Here is a 26,752-nt window from a genome sequence, read left to right on the forward strand (position 1 = left end):
CACGTGACTGTCTAGTCTATTCTTAAAAATCTCCAGTAATGGAGTGCCCACGATTTCTGGAGGCAAGCTATTCCACTGGTTAATTGTCCTCACTGCCAGGAAGTTTCTCCTTAATCCCAGTTTCCAACCATTGTTTCTTGTCCTGTCCTCTGGTGTGTTGGTGAATAACGTGACCCCCTTCTTTGTGGAAGCCCCTCAAATACTGGAATACTGCTATCATGTCACCCCTATTTCTTCTCTTCTTTAGACTAGTCAAACCCAAGTCCTGCAACTATTCTTCATATGTTTTAGTCTCCAGGCCTTTTCATAATCTTAATTGCTCTTCTCTGAATTTTTTCCAAATTCTCAACAGCGTTTTTGTGATATGGTGACCAAAATTGGCTTCAGTATTCCAGGTGTGGTCTTACTAGAGTTTTATAAAGTGGTACTAATACCTTGCGTGATGTTGATTCTATGCCTCTGTTTATACAACCTAGGATTGTATTAGCTTTTTTGGCTGCTGCTGCACACTACTGGCTCATGGTTAAGTGATCATCCACTAGGACTGTTTTTAAGCCAGGTATTACCCAATCTGTACTTGTATCTTTGATTTTTCTGAATAAAACATACAATGAATGATTGCAAGAACTGGTATCAATAAAGGAAATATTTGTAATTCAAGGTTGAAATGAGAAATCCTTGGTGCTCTCCAAACTTGCTTGTTTTCTTGTAGATGTTTCATTATCCAAGCTAGGCAACATCATCAGTGCTAGTCTAAACTTAGAGAACACCAAGAACCCCTCAGGAACTGGTATGTTTAGTCTAGTAAAGAGAAAGACTAAGGATGACTTGGTAGCAATCTTCTAATATGTAAGGTGCTGCCACAGAGAGGAGAAGTTCAACCAAATTTCTAAAGCATCTGACGGCAGAACAAGAAGCAACAGATAGAATATCATTAAAGATAGATCCAGCCTAGAACTAAGGAGAAATTGCCTGATAATGAGAATTAATCAGTGGAATGGCTTGCCTTCAGAAATTGTAGGTGCTCTATCACTGGAAGTTTGTTAGAAAAGATTGGACAGTCATTTGTCCTGAATGGTATAGGGTCTCCTGCTTGAGCATGGGGTTGGACTAAAAGACCTTTAACTCTGTTATACTATTACTGTAGAATTGTCTTTCTAACTTACTATAATATTTCTTTCCAAAATTGGATTGATGCTATGCTACACTGACTCTGTTACTGTAGAATTGTTTTTCTAACTTACTATAATATTTCTTTCCAAAATTGTTCTGATGAAAATATTGGATGGTTATTTGGCTTATTTTAAAATCAAAACCAGAAAGATGTTTCTGATTATGTTTAACTTATATTCTCAGATTAAATGAGTAACTGCAAGTACCATATTTTTAATATGCAATTTTTATTTATGCTCTTTTTTTGGTTTCTGATATCCTACTCTGTTGCTGTACCTTTTCAAATGTTTAACACCAATAAAAATAGAAAAGATGTGTGTCAACCTTGTCTTGCCCTTTCATAATGATGTTTGTAACTGAAATTCATATACAGCTATTATGACATCTTGTTCAGAATAAATATTCTATATCCATGAGAGAAAATTGGAACTATAATTCATGTTTCTCAGAGGTTTGAGTATAAAAGGCCATTCCAAATTATCAAAAGCTTTCTTTGCATGAAGAAAAATTCATGGCTGTTTTCTTGATTTTTTTCTAATTGATGTTATCAGTTACATTAAAATACATGATATTATCTTTCCTTTATTCAGTTTTACTTTCTCTATTGTTTTTGTTAGAATGTTGAGAGATTTCTTTTGCTGATGTGTATATTTTGCAGGCTGTGTTGCGTCCAGATATTGTGTAATCTTCTCAAGACTCGGTGTTTGCTGTCCATAGATGAGAATAGTATGTAGCAAATATCAAACTAATGTGATAGTTCTTTTATTTTGTTCTTTTTTCAGTTGATAGACAATTTATTTTGTTACTTTGCTTGAAATACCCTTGCCTAACATTCATCTTCTTTTAAGTCTCATCTCTCTCCAAAAGATCTAGTTGATTACAAATATTTTGTTTTGTAGCCAACTTTGGATTTTCCTTGTATCTTGATTGCAATTTCTTCAAATCATTCAACAGTATAGTTTTCTGCTTTTGTGTGGTTTTCTTTCTATTCAGTGACAAGAAAATAAATAATTCTCTTATAAATATTTTATTAGATACCCATAATATGAATAAAGAAGCATCAGAAGTTGAATTACTTTTGTAGAAGCTTATTAACTCAGATTGGCACTTCAAGTTAATATATTCTTGTAGTATAATGTGCCATTAAGACTCCATCTTTTTGAGCCAGTGGTTTGTCTATTCTATTTTACAATTATCAGGTTATGCTCTGTATAGTAAATGCTGTAAAATCCACTCTTTTAGTTTAAACAGTAATGAATTACTATCCAATTCAGCACATATCTATTTTTAAATAAATTCTGTGAGAAAAAAAAACTATTTATTTCTGTAGAGGATATTTCTATCTCTTTGTAGTTGAAAGAGCAATGACTAATTACAGCATTTTCTAACAGATTAGAAAAGTAAATAAAATTCTTCAGATTTTTGTTATTTCAAACACTATAAATAGTAAAAAAAATACTAAATACCCAAAAATCCAGATGTGTAAAACCACCTGATTAATTATAAAACTAATTTGTGAATAAACAGAGATATTAAAGTGTGTATGTATGTCAGTAGCTCCATGTATAGTATACATACTTCACTGTGTTAAATGATAGATGATAGATAGATAGGTAGATAGGTAGGTAGGTAGGTAGATAGATAGATAGATAGATAGATAGATAGATAGATAGATAGATAGATAGATAGATAGATAGATGAGAGAGATGACAGATTAGTGGCAAGGAAAATATAAGGAAATATAGAAACAGTATTGAAGGCATTTTATGCATATTTGTGAGGCTCTAACACTAGGAAAGTATTTTCTTGTATAGAGCAATGGCAGTTAAAAAAAATGTTGTGAGTCTTCTGAAATTATTAGGATTCCCATCTGACAGAACAAAGTGTATGAGATTATTCCCAGAACAGCGGAATTTCTACTAGCATGCAGAGTTAACAGGAGAGGATGCAAGTTAATGTAGAATTCATGGGCAAGCTCTCAGGTTCCTCCAGATCACAGGTTCAGCTTCACTCTGTGAAAGGAGCATTGTTATACCTCCCTCCAGCATTCCAGAGGGTAAGAGATAATGAAAAATCTCTATAAGTGCAATGTTTCTTAACTTTTGCTACTTAAAGCCAAAGCCAAAGTCTTGTAGACTTCAGCTCCCAGAATTTCCTAGCCAGTATGCTATAGTGCTGTATAGCAGCCTGCTATATTGGATTGGGCAAATAATGTTGGATATGTAATTTGCTAATATGAAAGGTTTACTGTTCCTGCTCTGTCATTATTGATTACCTAATTCACCCTGCTTTATTTAGAGGACTATGTGTTACTCCCATTCCCAGGTGGTGCTGAAATAGTTCATTCTGAATTCTGGTTTTCCAGAAAGAGAAAACCTTATCAAAAAGGAAGGCAGAAGTCAAGAAATTGCTAGAAAAGTGAAGCTTGAGTCAAACACAGTTGACATTTGCAGGCCCTAGATTATAGGGCAACCTTTCCAAATTTTGAACAGAGTGCTGCATTTGATATGCAGAAAGGTACTAGGATTAATTGATTAACTATTACAACACAATGATTAAAGATGAACAGTCAAGGATATTCGATATCCAAAATTCATGGCCTTTACAGACAATGAAGTTGATCAAAATGATAGCAAACCCTCTTGCTCCTTATTGCACTTAAATTAAGATTTCAGTTTTATTTATCACATGCCAATTAAATCGAATACAAAAATGGCCAGACCCTAAAGGCACAATATCTCCATCAATTAAAGACAAGGTTATCAGACTAGGATAACCAGAATATTAAGAAGGACACAGACAATTGGAAAAGAGGAGAAATGGGACGGCAATGGAGGTTTTTCAATCACATATGCTAGAGCAGTGTCTTTTGTGCTTGCTATGTCAAAAATTTGGAAAATGCCTAACAGCTGCCATGTTTCTGTCTCACAAACAAAAGAGAAACAATTCTCTATCTTCCTCGCTTTTAGACCATCCTGAACAGCCACAACTGACAGCAATGCTAGTCCTGGGCCTAGGCCTTGACTTCAACCATAACACCTCTGCTGGCATTCAAAAGCCTGCCTTTTGTCATCCCCAAGGGTTCCAGGGACCTTTCTCTTTCTATTCACAGTTCCTGCAGTCCACCTGAGGCTGCTCTGGATCACATAAAACCTTCATTTTGAAATGGCTTTGGAGAATGCTTTTCTACAGGCTCTGAAAATTGCATGAAAGTATTCCTCTTTCTTACATGATTTTCAGAGGCTCCAAAGGTCTCAAGACAGCAAACTCTATTCTTACATGGTCTCTACAGCTTCTAAAAATTTCATGAGAAGTTTGTGTGTTTTGTGGTTGGATGTTGACAAATGCTGGCATGTTCAGTATGTAACTAATTAAGGTATTGTCAATTTCTGCAGCAGCCCAAACTTCTTGGGATTACTAATCAACTAATTATGACTCATTATTCTGCCCCAAAAGATCTCTTTTTCTTCTTATACCCCCATCCTGTTTCATTGATCAATCTAAATCAACTTTAGAAACTCTGCTAAAAATTAGTGTTTATTCTTCATGTAATCAATTGTCCTCATGAATTCCCACTTGAGATAAACTGACACCAGTCACAGCTTTGAAGATGACTTCATTGAATATCCCATGGTAAATATTCATCACTTAATAACTTAACCTCCACTGCTTAGACATTGATATGCTATATCATGGCCTGGGAACTTATACTCTTCAACAGTTCATAAAATGTTGAACATGTGCTACTGTGAGCAACGATTACTTCGGTAGCTGCTAACTTCCATCTACTCAAAAAGGAGTGGAACAGGACTGTATTCTGGCCCCTTTTCTTTTTTATATCTATGTGAATTCAAGGGCCATCAAAGACACCCAATCTTCTATATGCTACTAACAAGGCAAGTTTTTTTTTAAATCTTAGATTGGACCTATTGGTCTATTAACTACATGAGATTTCTGTATGGAAAACAGGCTCACAATAAATTATTCCAAACCCAAAATCAATTTTTTCTCTTAAAGATATTGTCAATGACAGATAAGCAATAATAACATAGACCAGGTTTTATCCTTTACATAATTTGGCCTAATATTCTACTCATCTTGACTATGACATGAACAAATTAAATTTACGTCTGAACATGACAACAATAGCACCAAGACTATATGAGGCTACGAAAGGGGGTAGAAACATAATTTACTGCTGTAAAACCTTTTAGAAGTAAATTCTTCTCCTAGATATTAAATGGCTCTCAGGTATGTGCATACAATAATTTTAAACCAACACATTAGCCAGTCTTAATTCCTTAGAACATTAATAATTCATCTTCAGCTTTAACTAGATATTCTTCATCTAGTTTTTTTCTATTTCTATAAATCATCTGTCCCAAAATTTTCTGATATCCTTTTGAACCCTTAACTTTGAATAATTTCTATACAATTTTGTTTCCATTATTTGCACTCAAGACTTCCAGGACTTAATACTGCCATTTGAATTTCTTCTGAAGATAATTTTGAAATTAAAGTCTTAGAGTCAACTTTAACTTCCAAATCTTGGCATGTTTGTTAAATCAGCATAATTAGGTTTTTCTCTGAATTATTGAAATTCAGTTCAAATTTCTGTTGTAATTTATTAGTTCACTTGCGAACAATTTTCTCATTTCCAATAAAGAAATTTCTGTGTGATTTTTCTCATTCTTAGTGAATCTTCTTTATTCTGCCTCTTCTCATTCATCTTTTAGAAAATGACACATAAATTCATTTTCAGAATGAAGCTGGGGACTCTGTACATCCCAAAACAGGTTTTCTCAAGACCAAGGCAGAATTCTTTGGTTCCCCTCAGGATGTCTAAAATAAGTTGTTTCTCAGCATCTCTAGTTTTTTTACTGCAGAACTTCCCTGAACTCAACAGATTCTTCAGTACTCCCACATCAATATTGAAAAATTAAAAGTCGAGCAGTGTTACTGGAGCATTTCTACATTCCTCACACATGGAGAAGGCAAACTATAAGCTGGAAGTCCATCTACCAAAATACAGAGGACAAAGAAAAAATTATATTTTCATATAAACTAAGAAATGAGCATTTTATCTGTAGTAACAATTCTTTGATATTTATTTATTAGATTTAAAAGTCACCCCAAATTCTAGAACTCTGGATAGCATAAGGGATGCAACAATAAAAAGCAATAAAATCACAGATTGTATGATTAAAACAATCACACAACAATCAGTAGAACTGAAACATTCAACACAAATACACCATCCATTCTAACTCAAGCTTGGGGGTACAGTCAGGTGTTAAGGAGACACTAAATAAAGTTTCATGGGATGGTGAATCATTACAAAATCTGCTTTCTGAATCTCATCAGGGATAGTGTTTAACTGATGAGATCAAGAATTATAATATCATAACTATTTGATTCTGATCTGAACTGCCATTTCCTAAAATGGCCCAAATGTAAAATAACTGTAATTGGTTATTTTTGAAGTAAAATAAAGATGCACATTCAAATTACAGAAAAGGCAAATGACAAATAGTTGAAGTTGAGAATTCATAATAAGAACATAAAACAACACTTTTTAGAACAAGATTGCAAAATGTACCATAGCATTTTTCTTTTGGATAGCAAGAAGTTTCAAAAGTAAATGCTTTACTTCGCTTTTATTTTTAATGACATGTATTCCCTTTCTGCAATAAAGAAAGAACATACATCAATTGTTCATTTATGATAAGCAATGAAAGATGAAATTTGAAACAGGTACTTAAAATTCAAGATACAATATGATTTCAAAGCAGATTATAGCAACAGAACATTACACGAAACAATGAATAAAACTATCAAATATCATGGAGACATTATCTACCTTTGATTCATTATCTATTTTTTTCAGCTGTGCAAATTGAACCTTACATATTTTTCAGAATGCAGGATCATTATGTGAATTAGCAAGATCTTTTTTCAAAATTTGCATTTTTGGATCCTGCATTTTTATGCAGCAGGATAAAGTAGATAGAAGTAGAAAAGAGATGTGCACCTGGATTTTTGTATCAAAAGATTGTATCATATCTTTTAACTTGGTATAAACTTTGCACTCAAATTATAGAAGCAGCTAAGTTTTATAGTTTAATTGTAAGCCTAGGTTCTATAATTGACAGGGAAGTACAACAGTTCATTGTGTCCATGGGATATATTTATTTTATTATTAACAACTTCAGCCTTACAACTTTAGGCAGTGTAGTACAAAGTAAAAAAAGTTAAAAAAATAAAAATAAATTTAAAAATGCAACAAAAGTGTACCTGTTTGAAAGAATGCCCTGTGGCAATCTGCTGGAGCCAAAAGATTGTTATAAAATTTTTTTTACAATCTTACAATTTTTACAATTTTCTTAGTAACTTTTTAGTAACAATAATCTCTGTTGCTTGGAAAGTGCAAATGTTGGAGCTTCACAGACTTTTGTAGCCCCTTGCAGATGACAATACAAGGGAGAAGTGGACACTCCCCCTTTCCTTCTGTTTAAATTGAACAATCCTCATTGAAAATAACAAGAAGAACATATCAGGCCTGGGATAGATGACGTACAAGGACAGATTGGAACAAGACCAAGAGTAGATACATATCCAGAAAGGATGTGGCATCCTTTCTGGATGCCACATGACCCAACCTCTTTCATCTCTGACATACAGGGGGAAATGAAATACCCCAATGACTTATGAAACAGGCTCATAGCACTGCAATCTAAATTGCCTTAGGATTGTCACAGATTTTCTTTTTTTTTAAAATGGTTTAATTTTCACCAACATAAATAATTTCCTACATGGAAGTTGAAGAGTATGTGTTAAGACTGCCACCTCCCTTGATATGGTGAATAAATATCACATTATAGAAAGTCTGAGCTTGTTTTCTTGCTCGGGAAAAGACCTTCTAGGGATACCCTGTTTTATCATGCCTTCAACGTTTATCACCAGAGACAGTATTTTAAATATGATACACATAAACCTGGGTGTGAGAAATTCAAGTGATCACAGAAGACACCCATAAAGAATATCTGTAGTTCTGGATTGAACTGTGAAGTTTGATTGTTTGCGTGCAGATATTTAGATGGCAGCACTGATGATGTTATCTAATTTTGTAATGAAACATCTGTAAGCTAACATCCAAAGGTGTTTAAAATGACTGATCAGAACTGTGTATCTCTGTGTTGTGGCCATTGCTTACATATGATTTATTCCTCTTATGGGAACTTAATTCTCTTCTACAATGTCTCACTTTTTTGTGCAAATCTAAAAAATTAAGGTTTTGCCTAGCAAGACATTTTTCTTGCATTTTCCAGAGCAAAGAGTTATTACCTAGGCCTAGGGAATAAGTAAAGATTTCATGGATTTTCATTTCAGCCTAACTAGTTTTGCAATATAACAGAGATAAATTCATGTATTTTAGCATGCTTTGCATATGTTACCCATTAGAATTAATAAATGTAAATAAACAAATAAATAATATAACATCTTATACAGGACTCCCTAGATCAGTGGTGTGAACCTATGGCACGGGTGCCAGAGACTACACTTGGAGCCATTTCTGTGGGCACACGCACTGTCTCCCCAGCCCTGCCTCCTCCCACACACCCCTCACCAGCACTCCCCCTGGAGATTAGCCCCTGAGCGCAGCCCACACGAAGCAGCACAGCCAAGGACATGGTTGCCGGGCAGTGGGGACAAGATTCTGGCAGTGGGGACAAGATGATGCTGCGGGGCATGGGCGGAGGGCGTGGCCACCATGGCACTGCTGGGCTGCCTGAGTGATCTGTGGTGGGCTGTGGAAGTGGTGGGTGGACCAGTGGGCAGGGTGGAGCAGGGACAGGGGTGTGTGTGGGGGGTTGGGCACTCGGTCTCTAAAAGGTTCACCATCACTGCCCTAGATGATGGATTACAGACAGTGTGGGGATGCAGCTTGAATAACAGACTGAGTACAGGTAGTCCTCGACTTACAAGAGTTCATTTAGTGACTGTTCAAAGTTACAACAGCACTGAAAAAAATGACTTATGGCCATTTTTCATACTTATGACCATTGGATCATTCCCATGGTCATGTGATCAAAATTAAGATGGTTCATATTTAAGATAGTTGCAATGTCCTGAGATAATATGATCAGCTTTTGCAACTTTCTGATAAGCAAGACAATGGGAAATCCAGATTCACTTAACAACTGTGTTACTAACTTAGCAAATGCAATGATTCACTTAACTGTGGCAAGAAAATTTGTAAAATGGCACAAAACTCAACAAATGTTTCACTTAGTAACATACATTTTGGGCTCAAGTGTGGTTGTAACTCAAGAACTACCTATACAGTGATTTTATGGAATTCATACAGTCCACTTTCTTTTGTCCATGGTATACATGGACAAAGAAACATCCAATGATCCATGTTCCAAGAACCATATTAACTTGATTATTATGTAACCATGCATTATCTATCGTTTAATATAATATTGCTATTTTAATAATACAGATTAATTTCACTGGATTGGTGATAACCACTGAGAAATAATTTCTACCCAGCTGCAATCTTCGGATTCAGAGCATTTTAAAAGAAATCTAGATGGGATATTGCCTTTTTTTTTAACACATGGCTTTACTGCCTCCAGGATTTATGTATTGGAGGCCACATTCTAATTACGTGGTGAGCCTGAAGCAAGCTATAGGTCCAGCACAGTGAAATGAGCAAAACTTGAGAGCATTCTGAATGTAGTAAATGCAGCAGAAGAGTTAACTGCTCTGTTTGTAACCCATTCACTCCTAGGCTTTGCTGCCTACTCAATCATTCTAGGGCAAGGGAGCTTTATAGCAATTGTCATTGTTATGAAGTATTATACTGTAGCAATACATGAAGAGAATCCAACCATTGAGAATTTTGTACCCCATTTCCTCCATTTCCGAACACAAAAGAGAAAATTATTAAGAGGCTCTAAGTCTCTCAAGCATGCACATACATCATGGGACCACTCTGATAATGGCCCTCCCTTTTTCCTGAAAGATTGAAAAGAAAATGGTGTTTCTCATTGTTTGTCTGAAGATGCAGATTTCTAGTTCCTGTTAATGAAGGTCACAGTTCTGCTTCTGTTTAAGATTTGAATCAAATTAAATAATGAGATAAAACCAAGCAGTATTATAAATCAAATACTGTGGTAAGTCAAGTTTCAACGACTCATGACATAAATAACACATATAGGAATACAAAATGTCAAAACAATTCATAGGTGAAGCTCTTTTCTCAGTCTGATTCCAATTCAACAGAATAAAACTAATAAAATAATAAAATGAATAAATCTGGCCCGTTTCTTTCTTTCTCAAAAGAGCAGCTCTGAGATTCTACTTGTAGCTTTCTCTTGAGGCCTGTCAAGTTCTGGCATCTCAGATAGGAAGCCAGCTGCATCTTGAGATAAGGAGCAGTTCTCAATTATTCCTTGACATTTTCAGTCATATGAGAATTTTTTTGGAAGTCCAAATGTTCTTGAGCAGAATCAAATTTTCATTTTGTTTAATATAAGGAAAGGTGATTTAGGCCACATTTGCCTAAGATCTGAACTTGAAGAAGGATTTTGAAATTAGATGAAGGAATGCATGAGATAAAAGATACCTTGTCTTTTAAAAGGGAAAAATATGTACAAGTAACTCAGTAATAAAAATATCATGCATCAGTTTATCTCACCATCCTCATGGCTCCTTTATCCCTTTTGGACCTCCTTCATTTAGGTCCATCTAAATCTGCATGGCTTTGAAAGTCACAATTCACTGAACAAGTCTTTCCCTGGTGAATTCCATCCAGCTTCTCAGATCCAGACTGACTGAGCTGCCAAGCTAGCCAAGTCTTTAGCATCTCTGCCTGTGGCTCCCTCTCTTTGAACATGCAAGGAAGTGTGCCAGAGAATATAGGGTTACCAGAAAAAAAACATCAAGCTTTCTCTCAATTATCTTTTTTTCCTAGCCATCGTCTTCAAGCTAATTTTCTGCTTTTCTTCTTCTTCCTCCTCCTTGTGGGTATGTGGGTGATTGGGCCATTTCCCTTTTACTTCAGATCCATAGATTTTATATCTATTTCTAATTCTGGATTCCATTTCTCTCCAGTCTATGTTTTGGGACAATTTTTCCCAATTCTGATTTCCTTCAAATTCTACTTTTCTCTCTTATTATCGTTTCCATGATCTCCTATAATATTTTAATTTTCCTGTTTTTCATAGCATTTTTGATGATCTTATTTCTTCTGGTTGACTATTTCCAGAGTAGAGTGTGCAAGTAAGTCCTTAGCACCCAAGTTATTTTTCTTGGTTCTCATGGCAAATCTTACTAATTTGAACCAGTTTTTTTTCCTGGCTCTATTATATATTCCATTTTATGGATTATGCAGAATCTATAGTTTTCCCTTTAACAAAGTTCTCAGGATAACTTATAACAAGACAGAATATCATTTAAAGTACAATATAAACTATAAACATAGAAAAAACCTAGCATGCAATAGTACAGGTATTTCTAATACTACCAGGCATATTCGGAAAGTTTCATGGATCCAATTTCAAAATGGCTGCCATGCCTGAGTGTCTTGCTCATTTATAAAATTATAGCTATTGAATCCTTGCAACAGTGGTGGAATTCAAATATGTGAACAACTGGTTCTCTGTGTAGATGCCGCTTCCAGAAGTCCATTTTGGGCCTGGGAAACAAAAAATTAGCTACCGGTTCTGCCGAAGTGGTACAAACTGGCTGAATCTCACCACTGCCTTGCAAGTAATTATTTGGCAGAAACAAAACTGGTCAGGATGGTCTCTATAATTCCCCCAGCATCCAGTTTACTTTTTGATATGTAATGAAGAGGTGGGAACTTTTCCAAACAAATACTGGGATGTAACCATTTTTAAGAATGCCTTAGGGCACAGGTGTCAAACTCGCCGCGTCATGTGACATGTTGCGACGTATCACAACTTTTTTCCCATTGCTGGAGCTGGGGTGGATGTGGCCTTCACATGATGCAACTGGCCCGTGGGCCAGCAGTTTGACACCCCTGCCTTAGGGGAACTTCTGAAAACTTGCTTAGAAATAAAGATGACTCTGGTGATTGCTGCTTAGCTTTTCATTTTTAAAAAATAGCATTCTAATCTTTTAAAAGCCAGGTGGGACTGTTAGAATAACTTAAGAGAGCTGGAAGTTAGGTAAAAGAGACAGAGGAGAATCAATGGTTAAGACTCTGATTACGTTGAACTTTCAGGCAGTAGCATGCAATATAGAAGTGTTAAAATTGTCAAGATGGAAGAAGCAGTGTTAAAATGCACACTACAAAACTGTTTTTTTTTTCTTGGTAAGATTTCAGAAATGGTTTGCAATTCCCTACTGCTTAGGGCTGAAAAGTGAGGAATTGGCCCAAGGTCATCCAACTGGATTTCTATGTTAGGTAGGATTAGAATCTCTTGATTCCAAGCCTGGTGCCTTGGACGGCACCAAATTGGCTATCTGCCTTCTGCTGAGGCTTAAAACACATAAACTAACAATCAAAGTATTCAAAAAAAGTTTATAACTTGATGTTGATTTATCAAATACAAGGCAGTATCATTTCCAATACAATAGATTCTTTCTTGTCCCAAATAGTGAGATAAAACAGAATCTGACAATTGACAATGATATAACAGTAAACTTTGTTTTAATTACTTTTTCCATTGCAAAATCAGTCTAATATAAACTTGTCTACAGAATTAGAATTAGAGCAGAATACTTTATTTGGCTAAGTGTAATTAGCAACAGAGTAATAATAATCATAATAATGATACCAAAAAAAGAGGTAGTAGAGAAGATGAGGATAATAATAATATTACAGCCATACAACATGGGTATATATACTTGGACATACTGTGAAGATTAGGTATTCAGCAGAGTGATGGCAAAGAGAAAAAACTGGCAGGTTTTAAGAATTCACAATATATACTCTGTAAATATTATTTGATCAAAGGCAATTCTTATGGTATTCCTCATACTATCTACATAACTTTAGGATTCAAACTAAATATAAATAAATACTTATGATAGCTAAATGTATATTGCAGAGATTCAGAAAAATACTCGTCTTGAATAATTTCCATATTCATAAAATACCTTAAACTTTTTGATATCTATACGTATTGCAAGAAATGAATCTGAGAACAAATGTGGAATTATAGCTTGCACCAAATTAAAAAAAAATAGGATTATAAATAAACACAATTCCTTTTCTAAGATAAATAATACACTAGAAAAGTATTGCTAAAGTAGTTAAAATTCTAATAAAGACCTTAGCAAATATTTATATTATTATTTTTAAAAACTCTGAATGTGTTCACATCAGGTTACTAAACATATATTCTTTTATAATATTAGTATTAGTGTCATTCAAATAATCAAATTACTGATTTGTTTTGCTGCCATGGGTTTTTATTGTATGGTGGATTTTTTAAATGCTGAAAACTACCCAGAGTTACCTATTTTACAAATTTGTTTAATGAATAAAATAAATGCTACAAGGAGCAGTTCAAGGTGCAGCTTGAAGCTAGTTAAAGAATTGTCTTTCCCCAGTGGTATCTACTTTTCTGTTAGATCCAGCAGGAGTGCTCCGGGTCTTCTCCATTAGATTGTCATCTGGTAGGATTCAAGAAGAGACCCTTTTCTGCTGTGGCACCCACTTTCATGGAATATAGGTCTCATGAAATTACATGTCCTTTTGCAAAAGATTGAAAACTTAACTTTGCCATCTAGCCTGGGGCCCCGGCGATGACAGTGACACCTTTTCATGGTTGATTTGATTGTGGGAGGTTGTGGATATTCTTGGCAATGTTCCTTTTTTTAAAACAAAAATTGACTGTTTATCCTGGTTTCATTTTATTTTTAATTGGTAGTTGTCTATCCAGTCGTAGGATATGAATGGAGATAAAAATGTATTCAATCAATTAATTATCCATTTCATATCTCAACTGAAAACATAGCTGAAATAGAAAGTATATTGACAGGGGAAGAACTTCAAAGGACTCTATATACATTCTACCCTACATATAAATATGTGATATTGTTATTTGTTATGCTTTGTAAAATATATAGCATGTTTCCAGATTAATTTGATATTACTTCCATTTCTGTAACAAACAATGTAAAGCTAAGTGCCAGCACAAGAACAAGCTAACAATCAGGATAATCTGGGATATGTTTAGTTGAGCACAGTGCACAATATATACAGATAATCATGATTCCAGTGCTAACAGTGATACAATATATATGCTGCGAGCTTCATGCAGAAGATTGAATTTGGAGCATCTTGTAATGCACTGACACACATATCAAACATTTCCATTAAAATTGCAGGTGGATGCCCAGCAACCTGGAATTAACAAGTATATCCTAACTAGCATCTATACATGTGAACACCAATAGCTAAAGAATATTTAATATAGATGAGATTTTAATGTGTAAAAATGAAAGTATCATTTGATGTGATCATTTTATCCACTCTCTCCTATATGATAATGAGAGAAAAGATAACCATAGATTTCAGAAATCTTTCGTTGTACCATGCTTTTTACAACCTTGATATAAACTTTATTTTTTACAAATAGTTTTTTCCCAGGAGAGAGTATTCAGATATTTAAAATGAGAAAAATATAGGAAAAAATGCATTTGTTGTGAGCAAAAATGTCGTTGAAAGCGAGGAAGGTAAAAGTTAAAGACGTGAACATGAAAGATAACTCACAAACAAATCATTGATGACCTAGATTGAAGCACAAAATCACTTTTTGAACAGTGATTAAATGAAACACACTGTTTAAAACATTAGTTGAAAATAGGAGCAAACCTAATTTTAGAATAAAACCGAGTTACCTATTTTTCCAGGTCTGTCTTTTTCTTTCTTGCTGTCTTGCTATCTTGTTGTAGATAGCGATGGTGCAGTGGTTATAATGCAATATTGCAGGCTAACTCTGCACACTGCCAGGAATTCAATCCTGACTGGCTCAAGGTTGATTCAATCTTCCATCCTTCTGAGGTCATTAAAATGACCCTGATTGTTTTGGGCAATACGCTGACATTTGTAAACTGCTGAAAGAGTGCTATGGTATAAAGCACTATGTAGTGTATAAATCTAAGTGCTATCCCTATTGCTATTATATTTTGATTATCTTTCTTTATCTTGGGTTGGTGTCTGGAGAAATTAGGACATGGATAAGTACAATGAATTTGAATAAAATAGCTAATGAAGAGGTGGAACCCTTGACAGTGGCTCTATGCACCTTCAAGGACAATCCTTCTTAAGAGGTTGTGTTGATCAACTCAATATGAAGCATGTACTAGATGGTCCAAAAGATTCAGTAAGTTAAAATAAACTATCTGAAATTAATTGCAAAGTGAGTCTGCTTTGAGTTAGATAAAAGCTATGAATTCACTCCAGTGGTACTCCCCCATGCACATTGACCAATGAATAACTACCTGTAGAAACTATAGTAAAGTATCATATTTATTTTACATCTTTTTCTCTTTTATGTAAACATGTATACATTGGAATAGAACAGAAGTTTCAACATCCAGAGAATCTAACCTCAATGTGGACGTTAACTTCATTGAAATTGTTGAAAACAACTTGAGTTAGTCACTCCATGTAATATAATGACTGAGCAATTCAGGCCAGAATGTGCAGGTTTGCAACATACTCAGTTTGTTATTAAATATGGTATTTTATAAATTACTGTCTTACTGTTCAATCTCTCCGAGTTTAGTGAAAGTAATGTCTATTCTAATGATAAACTGGAGTGCCATAGGCTAAACATCATTTGCTTGTTCAAAGAGCAATTCAGAGAAGTGTGTATTATGGTTTCAGTGCCTCTTGTGGCCCTAGGCCTTTCCAAAATTTGTACTTCCATTGTAATTTGCAATATAGCACTAGAGACATAAACTGTGTAAATTAATTTTAATTAAATAATATCTGATATGGTTGACAATTAATTAATCTTCAGGAAAGGAAACTGTCTAAGCATTGTAATTTTCTGAGCTTCCTGTGCATGGAATGTATAGCTGGTTTCTTGCTATTCTGTGGATGGGAAGTATAGCTGGTTTCCATCATCTCACTGGTTTTTGAGGTTAAATGTTTTCTGAGACTGCACAGAAGCAATTAAGAAGTTATCTTGTCTTTTTCTGAGACAGTGTGAAGCTGGATTTCCCGATAGGCATTTTATGGTAGACTTTATAATCTCGTAATTAGCATTAGGTTCCAATAAAACTCTGCAGATCAATATCCCTCCAGTAGAAGTTCCCAAAACAAATTCTGTAGTTGCAGAGAATCAGTTTGATATCTGCCAAAGATCCAAGGGCTGCTGCTAACCTATATTGATGTGATTTTACTAGCAGTACAGTTTAATTGCTACTCAAAGGTACTGAAACAAAAATGAAGGAGAAATGACAAAAACATTAACTTCAGTGTACAAGAAAGGATTGGGAGTGAAATAATCATACTTCCTTTTCAGTGCAATGTCCAAGCATATTTTTCTCACTTCATGACAGAAACACATATGTTTCAACACTTATCCACAGCTATTTCTTAAGATGTATTTTTTTTCCTCCAGGAAAAGTCAACAGTGTTTACACTGATTGCCAAGCTTCAGAAATTCCTGTGGGAGGTTTGCAGAGAGACATTTTCCTAATGTCAACTCATGAATTCATTAAACAACTTTGCAGCTGAGAGAAATGCTGTAACTGACTGAAGAGAAATTTTGGTGGGAGATCCCAGCTCATAGCAAGATTTGGGCAGCTCCATAATCATAATGCAAAAAAGAGGTCATCTGGCTCCATATATAAGAGATTGTATATAATATGTGTGTATGTTTTTTTCTTTTTAGCATACATATAGCCTCAAATTTTCCTAGCCAATATGACTTAATTGCCTTTATGGATTGGGAGAAACAGTAGAAACATGCAATAATTTTTTTTGTTATAAATTATTGTTACTAACTGCATTTGTCATCTGCTGCATTAAAACTCTTCTTCGGAGTTATATGAGGCAAGGATATATACATTCTTAAGAGTTGTGGTGGTGCAGTGATTAGTATGCAGTACTGCAGGTGAACTCACTGCTGACTCCAGGAGTTTGATTCTGAGCAGCTCAAGGTTGACCCAGCCTTCCATCCCTCCAAGGTCGGTAAAATGAGGACCCAGATTGTTGGGAGCAATATGCTGACTCTGTAAGCCACTTAAAGAAGGCTATAAAGCACTATGAAGCAGTATATAAGTCTAAATGTTATTGATATTGCTAATTTTGGACCTTTTAGGCCATGTGTCCAATTGCTGGGATTATGATAAAACTCATTATTCTTATACTGAAACAATGGTTAATGGATGTCTACGCATATTTCTTTTGGCGGAGAAGTAGGGGAGGAAGACTTTGTTTTGAATTAAGGATTTAAATTAAGCACCTCCTTGTTCCAATCCTAGACCAGCATGTTCTGTGTGCATAGCATATTCAGAATCCCCCTTTAAGTAATGCAGATTTCAGAGAAGGTTGTCAAATAATATGTAGAATTACACTATTTCTTCACTTTTACTGGATACATCATACAGTAGCATGCAAAAGAATTTGCCATTTTTTAGAATAATAGAAGTAGCATTGTGATATCATGATGCAAGCTCTGTGTAATTTTCTGTGGGAAAATTCTTGAGAAGCAGGAGAATAAGAAGCCACAGATTAAGCAATGGTTAGATAAAAGTTTAATATTATTTTCAGACTTGCGAGATTCTATTACTATAAACTTACAATGAAGGTAGCTTTAGTACTCATGGTTTGTCTGGATTACCTCAAACAGTTGCAAGCCTGAAAGAACACCCCCCTCCTCCTTTTAAGACCCAACAGTCCTTTCTGAGATATTCACTCTATCCTTCTTGTTTCTGTAGGCTAAACTGCCTCTTATCTACCTAATTTGTGGCTCCTTTTCTCCTTCAAGGACATTCTCACAGATCATTATACTTGGTCCCTTTGTGCCTTGCGCTTGCCTAGATTCAAGGATGGTATTGCCACAACCATCCTCTAACCAGTACAGCTGCACCTCCCTTCCCTTTCTAGCCACAGGTATGTGTATCAGACTATTTCATCCTCAGCAATATTTTGTTCTATAGATTTTGTACTTTTCCCCAAAGAAGTGAACAGGGATTAAAAACCTTTGTTTTTAAGTTGTATGAAATAATAGCTATTATAAGCTAATTGTCAGTTTCTACATGCACATTTAAGGAGCTTTATTTTTATTTATTCTGCCGCTTTTTTAGTTAGTACAATAAAAATGCAGTTTGCCCACAAACCTAAAGGTTTCTCATATAAAGTATAATTTGACCAATGAGAATAAACTCATCCAAAATGTACTCCAAAATTAGAAGTTACAGCAACCATTACTGTTGGAATAGATTAAATTCATTCTTTTTCTCTACTTCCAATTTGGACTATTCAGAAATACTTTGGAAACTCTTAATTATGTATCTGAATTTTGTTTTAGACACATTTTCTTTTCATTAGTTACTTTTCTCAGTCCTTTGGAGAGAGTAATAAAAACTCAGACTTGGCTTATCAGCCAGCTAGTTCTTCTAAAGCAAATTGAACTGAATACCTTTGTTCAAAACATAAACATGGTTTAAATCTCATTTCTTATGTTTTCTACTTCCTTGGCCTTTGAAGATCTCTTCAAATTCAAGAAAAAATACAGCAATTTTATCATTTTTACACTCTATTTAATTCCTTTAGTATTTAGCTCATTGGTTTGTAATGACAACCAATAGAGTGAGTAATAGAAAATCATGATTCAACTTTCTTTTGTCCTTTAGCAAAATAAAATGAATAAAAGCAAAGGATTATATCTTTGCTTTTATTAGCTAAAAACTGGATTCAGAACAAAACATTCTGTTTTCCCATCTTCTAAGCAGAGGAAGCTTTCATCTCTTTTCCCCATTTCTTATTTGGTTTTCTTTTTCTATTCAATATGAAGTCTATATGCAATAAATATAATATAGTTTTATTGAATGAGTACCATTCTAAACTTTTATAATTGTATTTTGTACTCAGTCATTCTTGGAGACTTTCCATAGACACCTGTCTCTTGTTTCTTCGTATTAATTTTGGCTCTGTTGTTTTACCATCTGCATTTCCTATTAGAGGGAATTCATCCATACATTCCATTCCTTCCTTCCTTCCTTCCTTCCTTCCTTCCTTCCTTCCTTCCTTCCTTCCTTCCTTCCTTCCTTCCTTCCTTCCTTCCTTCCTTCCTTCCTTCCTTCCTTCCTTCCTTCCTTCCTTCCTTCCTTCCTTCCTTCATCTTATATACTACCCAATTTACCAGAGGTGACTCTAGATAGCTTACAATCATTACAACTTATCAATTGTTAAAGTTCACAAAACAGGAAAGCAAAAACTACTCCCCCAGCTTGTGCCCATAATAACAGACTGATATTGTTATTTAATTTGATAATTTTGATAATCACTCTCTCTTTTTCTAGGTTTTCTTCTGGATACATATTAAGGAGCTTTACATTCCTTGGTATCATGGCTCGCTTCCCAGCTCCCAAAAGTACAAATTGCAAATTAGATACATCTATTCTCAAGTAAATGCTTCAGCCTGCCTACAGAATGGAGATCCGGAAATGCAAATATGGAAGTTTTAATTTGTGTATGTACTAGATGTTGTACCTTTATATAAAAATGGATAAATTTTACCTTTATCTCTGAAAAGAAAACTACTGGAGAGAAATTGTAGTATTTTATAAAAGTTCTCAATCCTTATTCAGAACAAAGAAATCCTAATTCCAATGCACAATTTATTTTCGTTGTTCTCTTTGTCCATTCTTGCCTAAAAAAGTTTTTTGTTTTATATAATTCTTGTTAAATCTAAAATGTTTTTTATATTTGTTTTTATTGTATTATAAATTGCCCAGAGTTGCTTTGGACAGCGAGATGGATGACACATGAATTTAATAAACAACAAATAATTTCTGACTCAAATGGTCTTTTCAAAATTGTCATTTCAACCCGAGTCATTAAGCAAACATCTAAATAATGGTTTATTCTCTTGTTTCATCTATTTGATTCATTGAATGGCCAGTACCTAATTCTAATTGTGTTTGTTATGAAATCAAATCTCACAGGCAAAAGTCATCCATTTTTAAAAAGAAGAAAACCCACAAATTAAGCAATTCCAGTTCCCTCAAACTACAGATTCCTCTAGCTTGCTCTGTTTCTACTAATTGCTTTCATTAATTACTTTCCTTTCAAATTTTTGGCCACAGACCATTTTAAGTCATTGCTCTAGCCAGATGTAAATTGATATCTTCTTACCAACTGCGTAGAAATGCATTCAATTTATAATATCTATCTTGGGGGAGATTTTGAATGACAAATCTTATGGCTAAGCAATCTGGTCTAATTTGTGTGAAATGTGCACACCTGTTTCCAAAGGATGGCGATTACAATTTTAATCTATTCACTGATTTGCCTTTTTAAAAGTATTTTATCACATTGAACATGCACCAGATGTGGTATAATTTTATATTACAACAATAAAAGCAACAATAATAGAATAGGCTAGCAGCAGTAACACTGAAAGGGTGACAGCCTGCCTGAATTGATAACACTAATGGATTATTCCATTTTATGAAATTGGCTCCATTTTTTGGAGGTTCGGACATGATATGGAGCAGAAGATCACATGACATGTTTTTTGGATTTTGTTTGGTAAAGTTTGTAACTTTATTGCAAAGACTTATGGATAGATGAAAAATCATCCATTTCTATTGATGCTATTCAGATAGCTGTTTATACGCCAGTGCAATGAAAAATTTGTTCGTCTGGATTTAAATGTTCTTACTTTTTCCAAACTGATCTATAGTTTAAAGATCACTTGGATAATGTCAGAGAATACTTCAGGTATCATCCTAAGATCACTGACTGGCATAGAATCCAAATACATGGAGACATATGAATTATAATAATTTATATGTAATAAATATGTAATACTACATAATTAATACAAATAATAATAATAATAATAACAGCAACAACAACAACAACAATAATAATAAAGTTGGAAGGGACCTTGGAGGGCATCTAGTCCAACCCTTTGCTCAGGCAGGAAACCCTATACCATTTCGGACAAATGGCTGTCCAGTCTCTTCTTAAAAACTTCCAGTTTTGGAGCATTGGCCACTTCTGGAGACAGGTTGTTCCACTGGTTAATTGTTCTAACTGTCAGGAAGTTTCTCCTTAGTTCTAAGTTGCTTCTCTCCTTGATTAGTTTCCATCCGTTGCTTCTTGTCCGGCCTTCAGGCGCTTTGGAGAATAGCTTGACTCCCTCTTCTTTGTCGCAGCCCCTGAGATATTGGAACACTGCTATCATGTCCCCCCTCATCCTTCTCTCTGTTAAACTAGACATACCCAATTCCAGTAACTGTTCCTTGTATGTTTTAGCCTCCAGTCCCCTGTGATGTGCTTCCTACATATCTTAGTTAGCTGACTAGCAAAAAAATCATCTAAATTATATCTACAGCATTCCTCTGATCCACTAATTTTGTCACTTGGTCAAAGAATGCAATAAGATTTGTCTGGCATGATCTGTTTTTGACAAACCAATGTTGGCTTTTAGTAATGATTTTGTTTGCCTCTAGTGTTTGCTGATTTGTTGTTTGATTATCTTTTCCAGAATCTTCCTAGGTATTGAGGTCAGGCTGATAGGTCTGTAATTTCCTGGATCCATTTTTTTTCCTTTTTTGAAGATGGGAACTACATCAGCTCTTTTCCAGTCCTCTGGTAGTTCCCCAGTGCTCCAGGATCTTTGAAAAATATAGTTCAGTGGTTCTGAGATCACATCTGCCAGTTCCTTGAGAACCTTGGGGTGTAATCCATCTGGTCCTGGCGATTTGAATGCCTAGGTTGGACAGGTGCTCACTTACCATTTTCTTGCCTATCTTAACTTGTGTTTCTATTCTGTTTTTTATGGCACTATTTTTGATAGGTTGGTCTGTTTTTTCCCTTTGTGTAAAGACAGATGAAAAAAATGAATTAAATAGTTCTGCTTTATCCCTATTGCTTGTCACCTTCTTGCCACTTTCACCCACTAATGGACCAATCATTTCCTTCACTTTTTTCTTGTTTTTTACATGTTGAAGGAAGCTTTTTTTGTTATTTTTGACTTAGTTCATTATGAGCCTTCGCTTTTCTCACTTCATCTTTGCAGGCTTGGGCTATTTGCTGATATTCTGACTTAGTTATGTGCTCCTCTTTCCAATTTCTATACTTGTCCTTTTTATTTTTCAATTTATCAGAGAGTTCTTTATGCAGCCATGCTGGTTTCTTTTGAGAGCTGTTATTTTTCCTCTTTGTTGGTATTGTGCTAGACTAGGCTTTTATTATCTCGCTTTTCAAAATTTCCCAAGCTTCTTGAGTTGTTTTCCCCTTTATGATTCTCATCCATGGAATCCTTCCCAAGCCCTCTCTAAGTTTATTGAAATTAGCTCTCTTGAAGTCCAAGACTCTAGTTTGACTGTGTTCTGTTGCTTGTGCTTCCATAATGTTGAATTCCATATTGCATGATCACTTCCTCCCAAGGTTCCTAAGGCTTCAACACCTTCTATCATTTCATCTCTGTTAGTGAGAATTAGATCCAAAATGGTTAATCCCCTAGTTCCCTTCTCTACTTTTTGGAAGACTAAGTTGTCTGCTAGGTTTGTCAGGAATCTGTTTGATCTTCCACTTTGTGCAGAGTTTGTCTCCCAGTTGATGTCAGGGTAGTTAGTCCCCGATTACTATTGTGATGTGCTTCCTACATACCTTAGTTAGCTGACTAGCAAAAAGTTCATCTATTTCCTCTGTTTGGTTGGGTGGCCTATAGTATACACCTATGGCAATGACATTTTTTCTCCCTTTTATACTGACCCAAATGCATTCAAGACAGTTTTCATCGTTGTTGTGCTCTATTTCTGTAGAGATGTAGATATTTCTTATATATAGAGCAACTCCACTTCCTCTTTTATTTGGTCTGTTTCTTTTAAATAATTTAAATCCCTCTAGCTGTGTCTTCCATTTGTGGGTTTCATCCCACCATGTTTCCATAATGGCAACAATATCATATCTGCCCTCATTAACCTGAATTTCTAGTTCACCCTGTTTGCTATTCATACTCTATGCATTGGTGTATAGACATTTGAGTCATTTATGACTGACCCTGTGTTTACTTTCTACATAACCTGTGTGGTGCCTGAGTTCCCCTGTTATCTTACCACCTATTTGGTTAGTGCACTTTGTGTGGCACTCGCTATTAAAAGCTTGATTTTGCTTGACAGCAAGGTTTTGCTTGATTTTGTTTGACAGTGTGTGTGTCCACACATACATCTATGTTACATGCACTGATAGCCCTATAGTTTTTAGATTGCCGGGGACAGGGATGTTCTGTATCAATTAATTCACTTTCCCCACTGTTTAGTTTAAACATTCCTCCAGAAAATCTGTGAATTTATAGCCAAGTAACTCAGTCCCTTTCTTTGATGGATGCAAACCATCTTTTTTGTACACTTTTTCATTGGACCAGCTACTGACATCGTGACTGATATATCCAAAGCCTTTCCCTTCACATGAACTCCTTTAGCTACATATTGAATTGTGTTATACGGTGGGCTTTTCCATTTTGCTCCTTATACACTGGTAAAATCTCTGAAATAGTAAGCCTACAGCTTATTCTGCTAAGTTCCTGCCCCAAGTTCTGGAAATCATTCTGCACAGAGAGTACATCTTTTGATCGTTAGTGCCAAGATGTACAATGGCCTCTGCATCACAGTCCTTGTTGGCATTCTTGATTATTTTAGAAATACACTTCTTGTCCCTACTGGCAGTAGCACCTGGGAGACACCTGACCTCTTTTGAAACCTCTATGTCCTTTCCTAAATTTACATCCCTTATAATTGAATCACCAATCAGAAGGTGGCTTCTCTTTTTGGATGCCTTTCTATTCTTACATGACTGATGTGTACTTCTCCCTGTCGAAAACAAGTGCTTTTTAATTTTTTGTGTACATATTTTTCATAAGGAGGCATCATCAATAGAATTTTGATGATCTTACTGTGGCTATGGTGCAGGCAGAGAGAATATTGATATATTTTTTCATGTTGCCTGTACTGTTGGCAACAGTACCTGGCACAAGATACAGGTATTTCATCACTTTGGCAAATGTCCAACATTATTAAAGCTTCACAATTTCTTGAATGAAATTACTTATATTGATCAGAACAACTGAGATTGATGCACAAATTGTTAATATAATCATTACTGTGAAAACACTGTTCCTAAAGCAAGCTGTGTGGATCTCTTTAATGTCTTAAAGTGGAAAACCCTTTCTGTCAAACTTTATATTGCAAATTGTTAGCCATTACTGCTCTTTACCTAGCACTTTCAAAATTAAGAATCTTATGTAAGAATCTACTTTGACTTCCGGTGGTTAAAGCGGTGGAAATGGCGGCTACTTTGTAGCCGTCCTCCTGAGATGGTGTCAGATCCGCGGAGCACAGCGTTCATCAGCTGGCCCGCGGCTCGCAATCCCCTTCCCGGGCGAAGGGAAGGGGTAGAGATCGCATGAATAGAGGTAGAACCTCTTAACCCTCCCTGGATTTTTATTTTAGGGGGGTAGAAAGAGTGCTCCCTCGGAGTTCATTGCCTTCTCCGCCTCTCAGCTGTCTTTGTTTCTTTGGAAACAAAGCGAAACGCCGCTACCATCTCCGTATTTAAAGTAACCGTGAGTAATCTTAAACCGGACAGAACTGTTTAAAGGATTTTATTTATAGTTTAGTTTTATTTTATTTTTTTTTTAGTTTATTTAGTTTATTTAGCATGTGTTGATTTTTTCTTATTTTTTGAGCTTTCCCTTTTTTTTTTCCCGGGCGGAAAAGTGAGAGTGAAAGTAAAATGGCGTTTTGAAAGTTTTTTTTTTCTTTTGAAAGACGGACTGGCTGAATTGTTGTTTAATACTGCTTTCCTTTTTAAGTTTTTCTTTATCTTTTGGGAGCTTTTAAATTGATTCCATTTTATCCTATTTTACCTTATTTTTAACTTTTGGACTATTTATTTTTTATTGGTATTTTTATGAAGAAAGAAAGATAAATTGAAATGGCTTCAAAACGACAACCAGCTACTACAGCTCCTAAGGTAACTTCTTCTCCTGCTACCTCTACTGTGCAACAACAACTTAAAATAATACCCTCAGTGCAGCAACCTAAAACTACTCCACCCTCACCTCCCCCATCTGGCACATCAGCACAAGACATTAAAGAAATAATGGTAAGTGCTGTGTCACAGTTTAGGGAGGAAATGAAGCAACTTTTGGAACAGAATAAATCTGAAAGCAAGGAAGAAATGAAGAAAGAGATGAAGGAGCTTTTAGAACAGAATAATACTATATTGAGGGATGATATACTTCTAGCTTTATCTGGAGTGGCCTCAGTGGTTGTGAAGCTGGACTCTAGAGTGGAGGAAATTGAAGAAACAGTAGAACTTTTGGACTATAAATTCCAAGATATGGAGAAAAAAGTGGAAACTTCACAAGATGATATTCTTATGTTCCAGTATAGACAGATGGAATATGCTTTGAGAATAAGGGGCCTGAAAGAAGATAAAACTCAAGATCTGATGGAAATGGTGATTAATGATTGGCTGTTATTTTGAATATAGACAAAGATGAGTTACGTGGGGAAGTGGAAAGAATTTATAGAGTTAATTCTTGGATTGCAAAACAGAGGAATCTGCCTAGAGATGTGGTGATATATTTTGCTAAGAAGTCCTTGCGAAATCAGATTCTGCAAACTTTTTACAATAAAAGATTCCAGATTGCTGCTCAAGATATTATTATTTTAAAGGAAATTCCACCTAAAATTTTAAGAAGCAGAAAAGATTTTGCTTTTCTAGCAAATGAACTTAAAGCAAGACAAATGCCATTTAGATGGGAGATTCCGATGGGCATTGTTTTGAGCCATGCGGGGACACATTATAGACTTAATACAGTTGCTAAAGCTAAGGAATTTTATAAAACGGTCCTGGGTGCAGGCTCACCTTTGCCCATGATGCACAAAGTCCTGAGTGATAAAGAGATGGAACAGAAATCTGAAGATACAGGTGCGATGACTGCTGGACAGGTGGTATGGATGTCTCAAGCAGAGGTTAAAGAACAGAGAATGACCCGTGCAGCACACAAACGTAAAGAAAAAGAACAACAGAAAAAAGAAAAAGAAATCAAAGAATCTACTCAGCAAATTGTTTCAGTGCCGGTGGGAGGAGCAAGACCCAAAAGCTCTGCAACATATTCTTCAGTAGCAGAATTTGAGGGGATCTTCTCCAGGCTTAAGGCCAAGGGAGATGGCAAAGCTCCTGACCTGGAATGTTAATGGATTAAATATTCCTCAAAAGAGAAAAAAAATCTACCATTATTTGAAACAACACAACAATGATGTTATTTGTTTGCAAGAAACTCATATTACATCTAAAGACCAAAAATACTTAAACAATCCTCGTTTGGGATCT

General features: G+C 35.3%; 1 protein-coding gene across 1 annotated transcript in view; it reads right to left on the minus strand.

Annotated features, from left to right (window-relative positions):
* Positions 1-1,381: 1,381 nt before the first annotated feature.
* Positions 1,382-26,752, minus strand: part of PLXDC2 (plexin domain containing 2) — a 330,127-nt gene continuing 304,756 nt past the window's right edge. The window contains exon 15 of the mRNA XM_039331379.1: positions 1,382-2,158. Within this exon, the coding sequence (XP_039187313.1) occupies positions 2,121-2,158 (38 nt within the window). The 3' untranslated portion in view covers positions 1,382-2,120. The remainder of the gene's footprint in view (positions 2,159-26,752) is intronic.

Source organism: Crotalus tigris, unplaced genomic scaffold (genome assembly GCF_016545835.1).
Source record: "Crotalus tigris isolate CLP2741 ecotype Arizona unplaced genomic scaffold, ASM1654583v1 scf7180000024437.13266115, whole genome shotgun sequence".
NCBI lineage: Eukaryota > Metazoa > Chordata > Lepidosauria > Squamata > Viperidae > Crotalus > Crotalus tigris.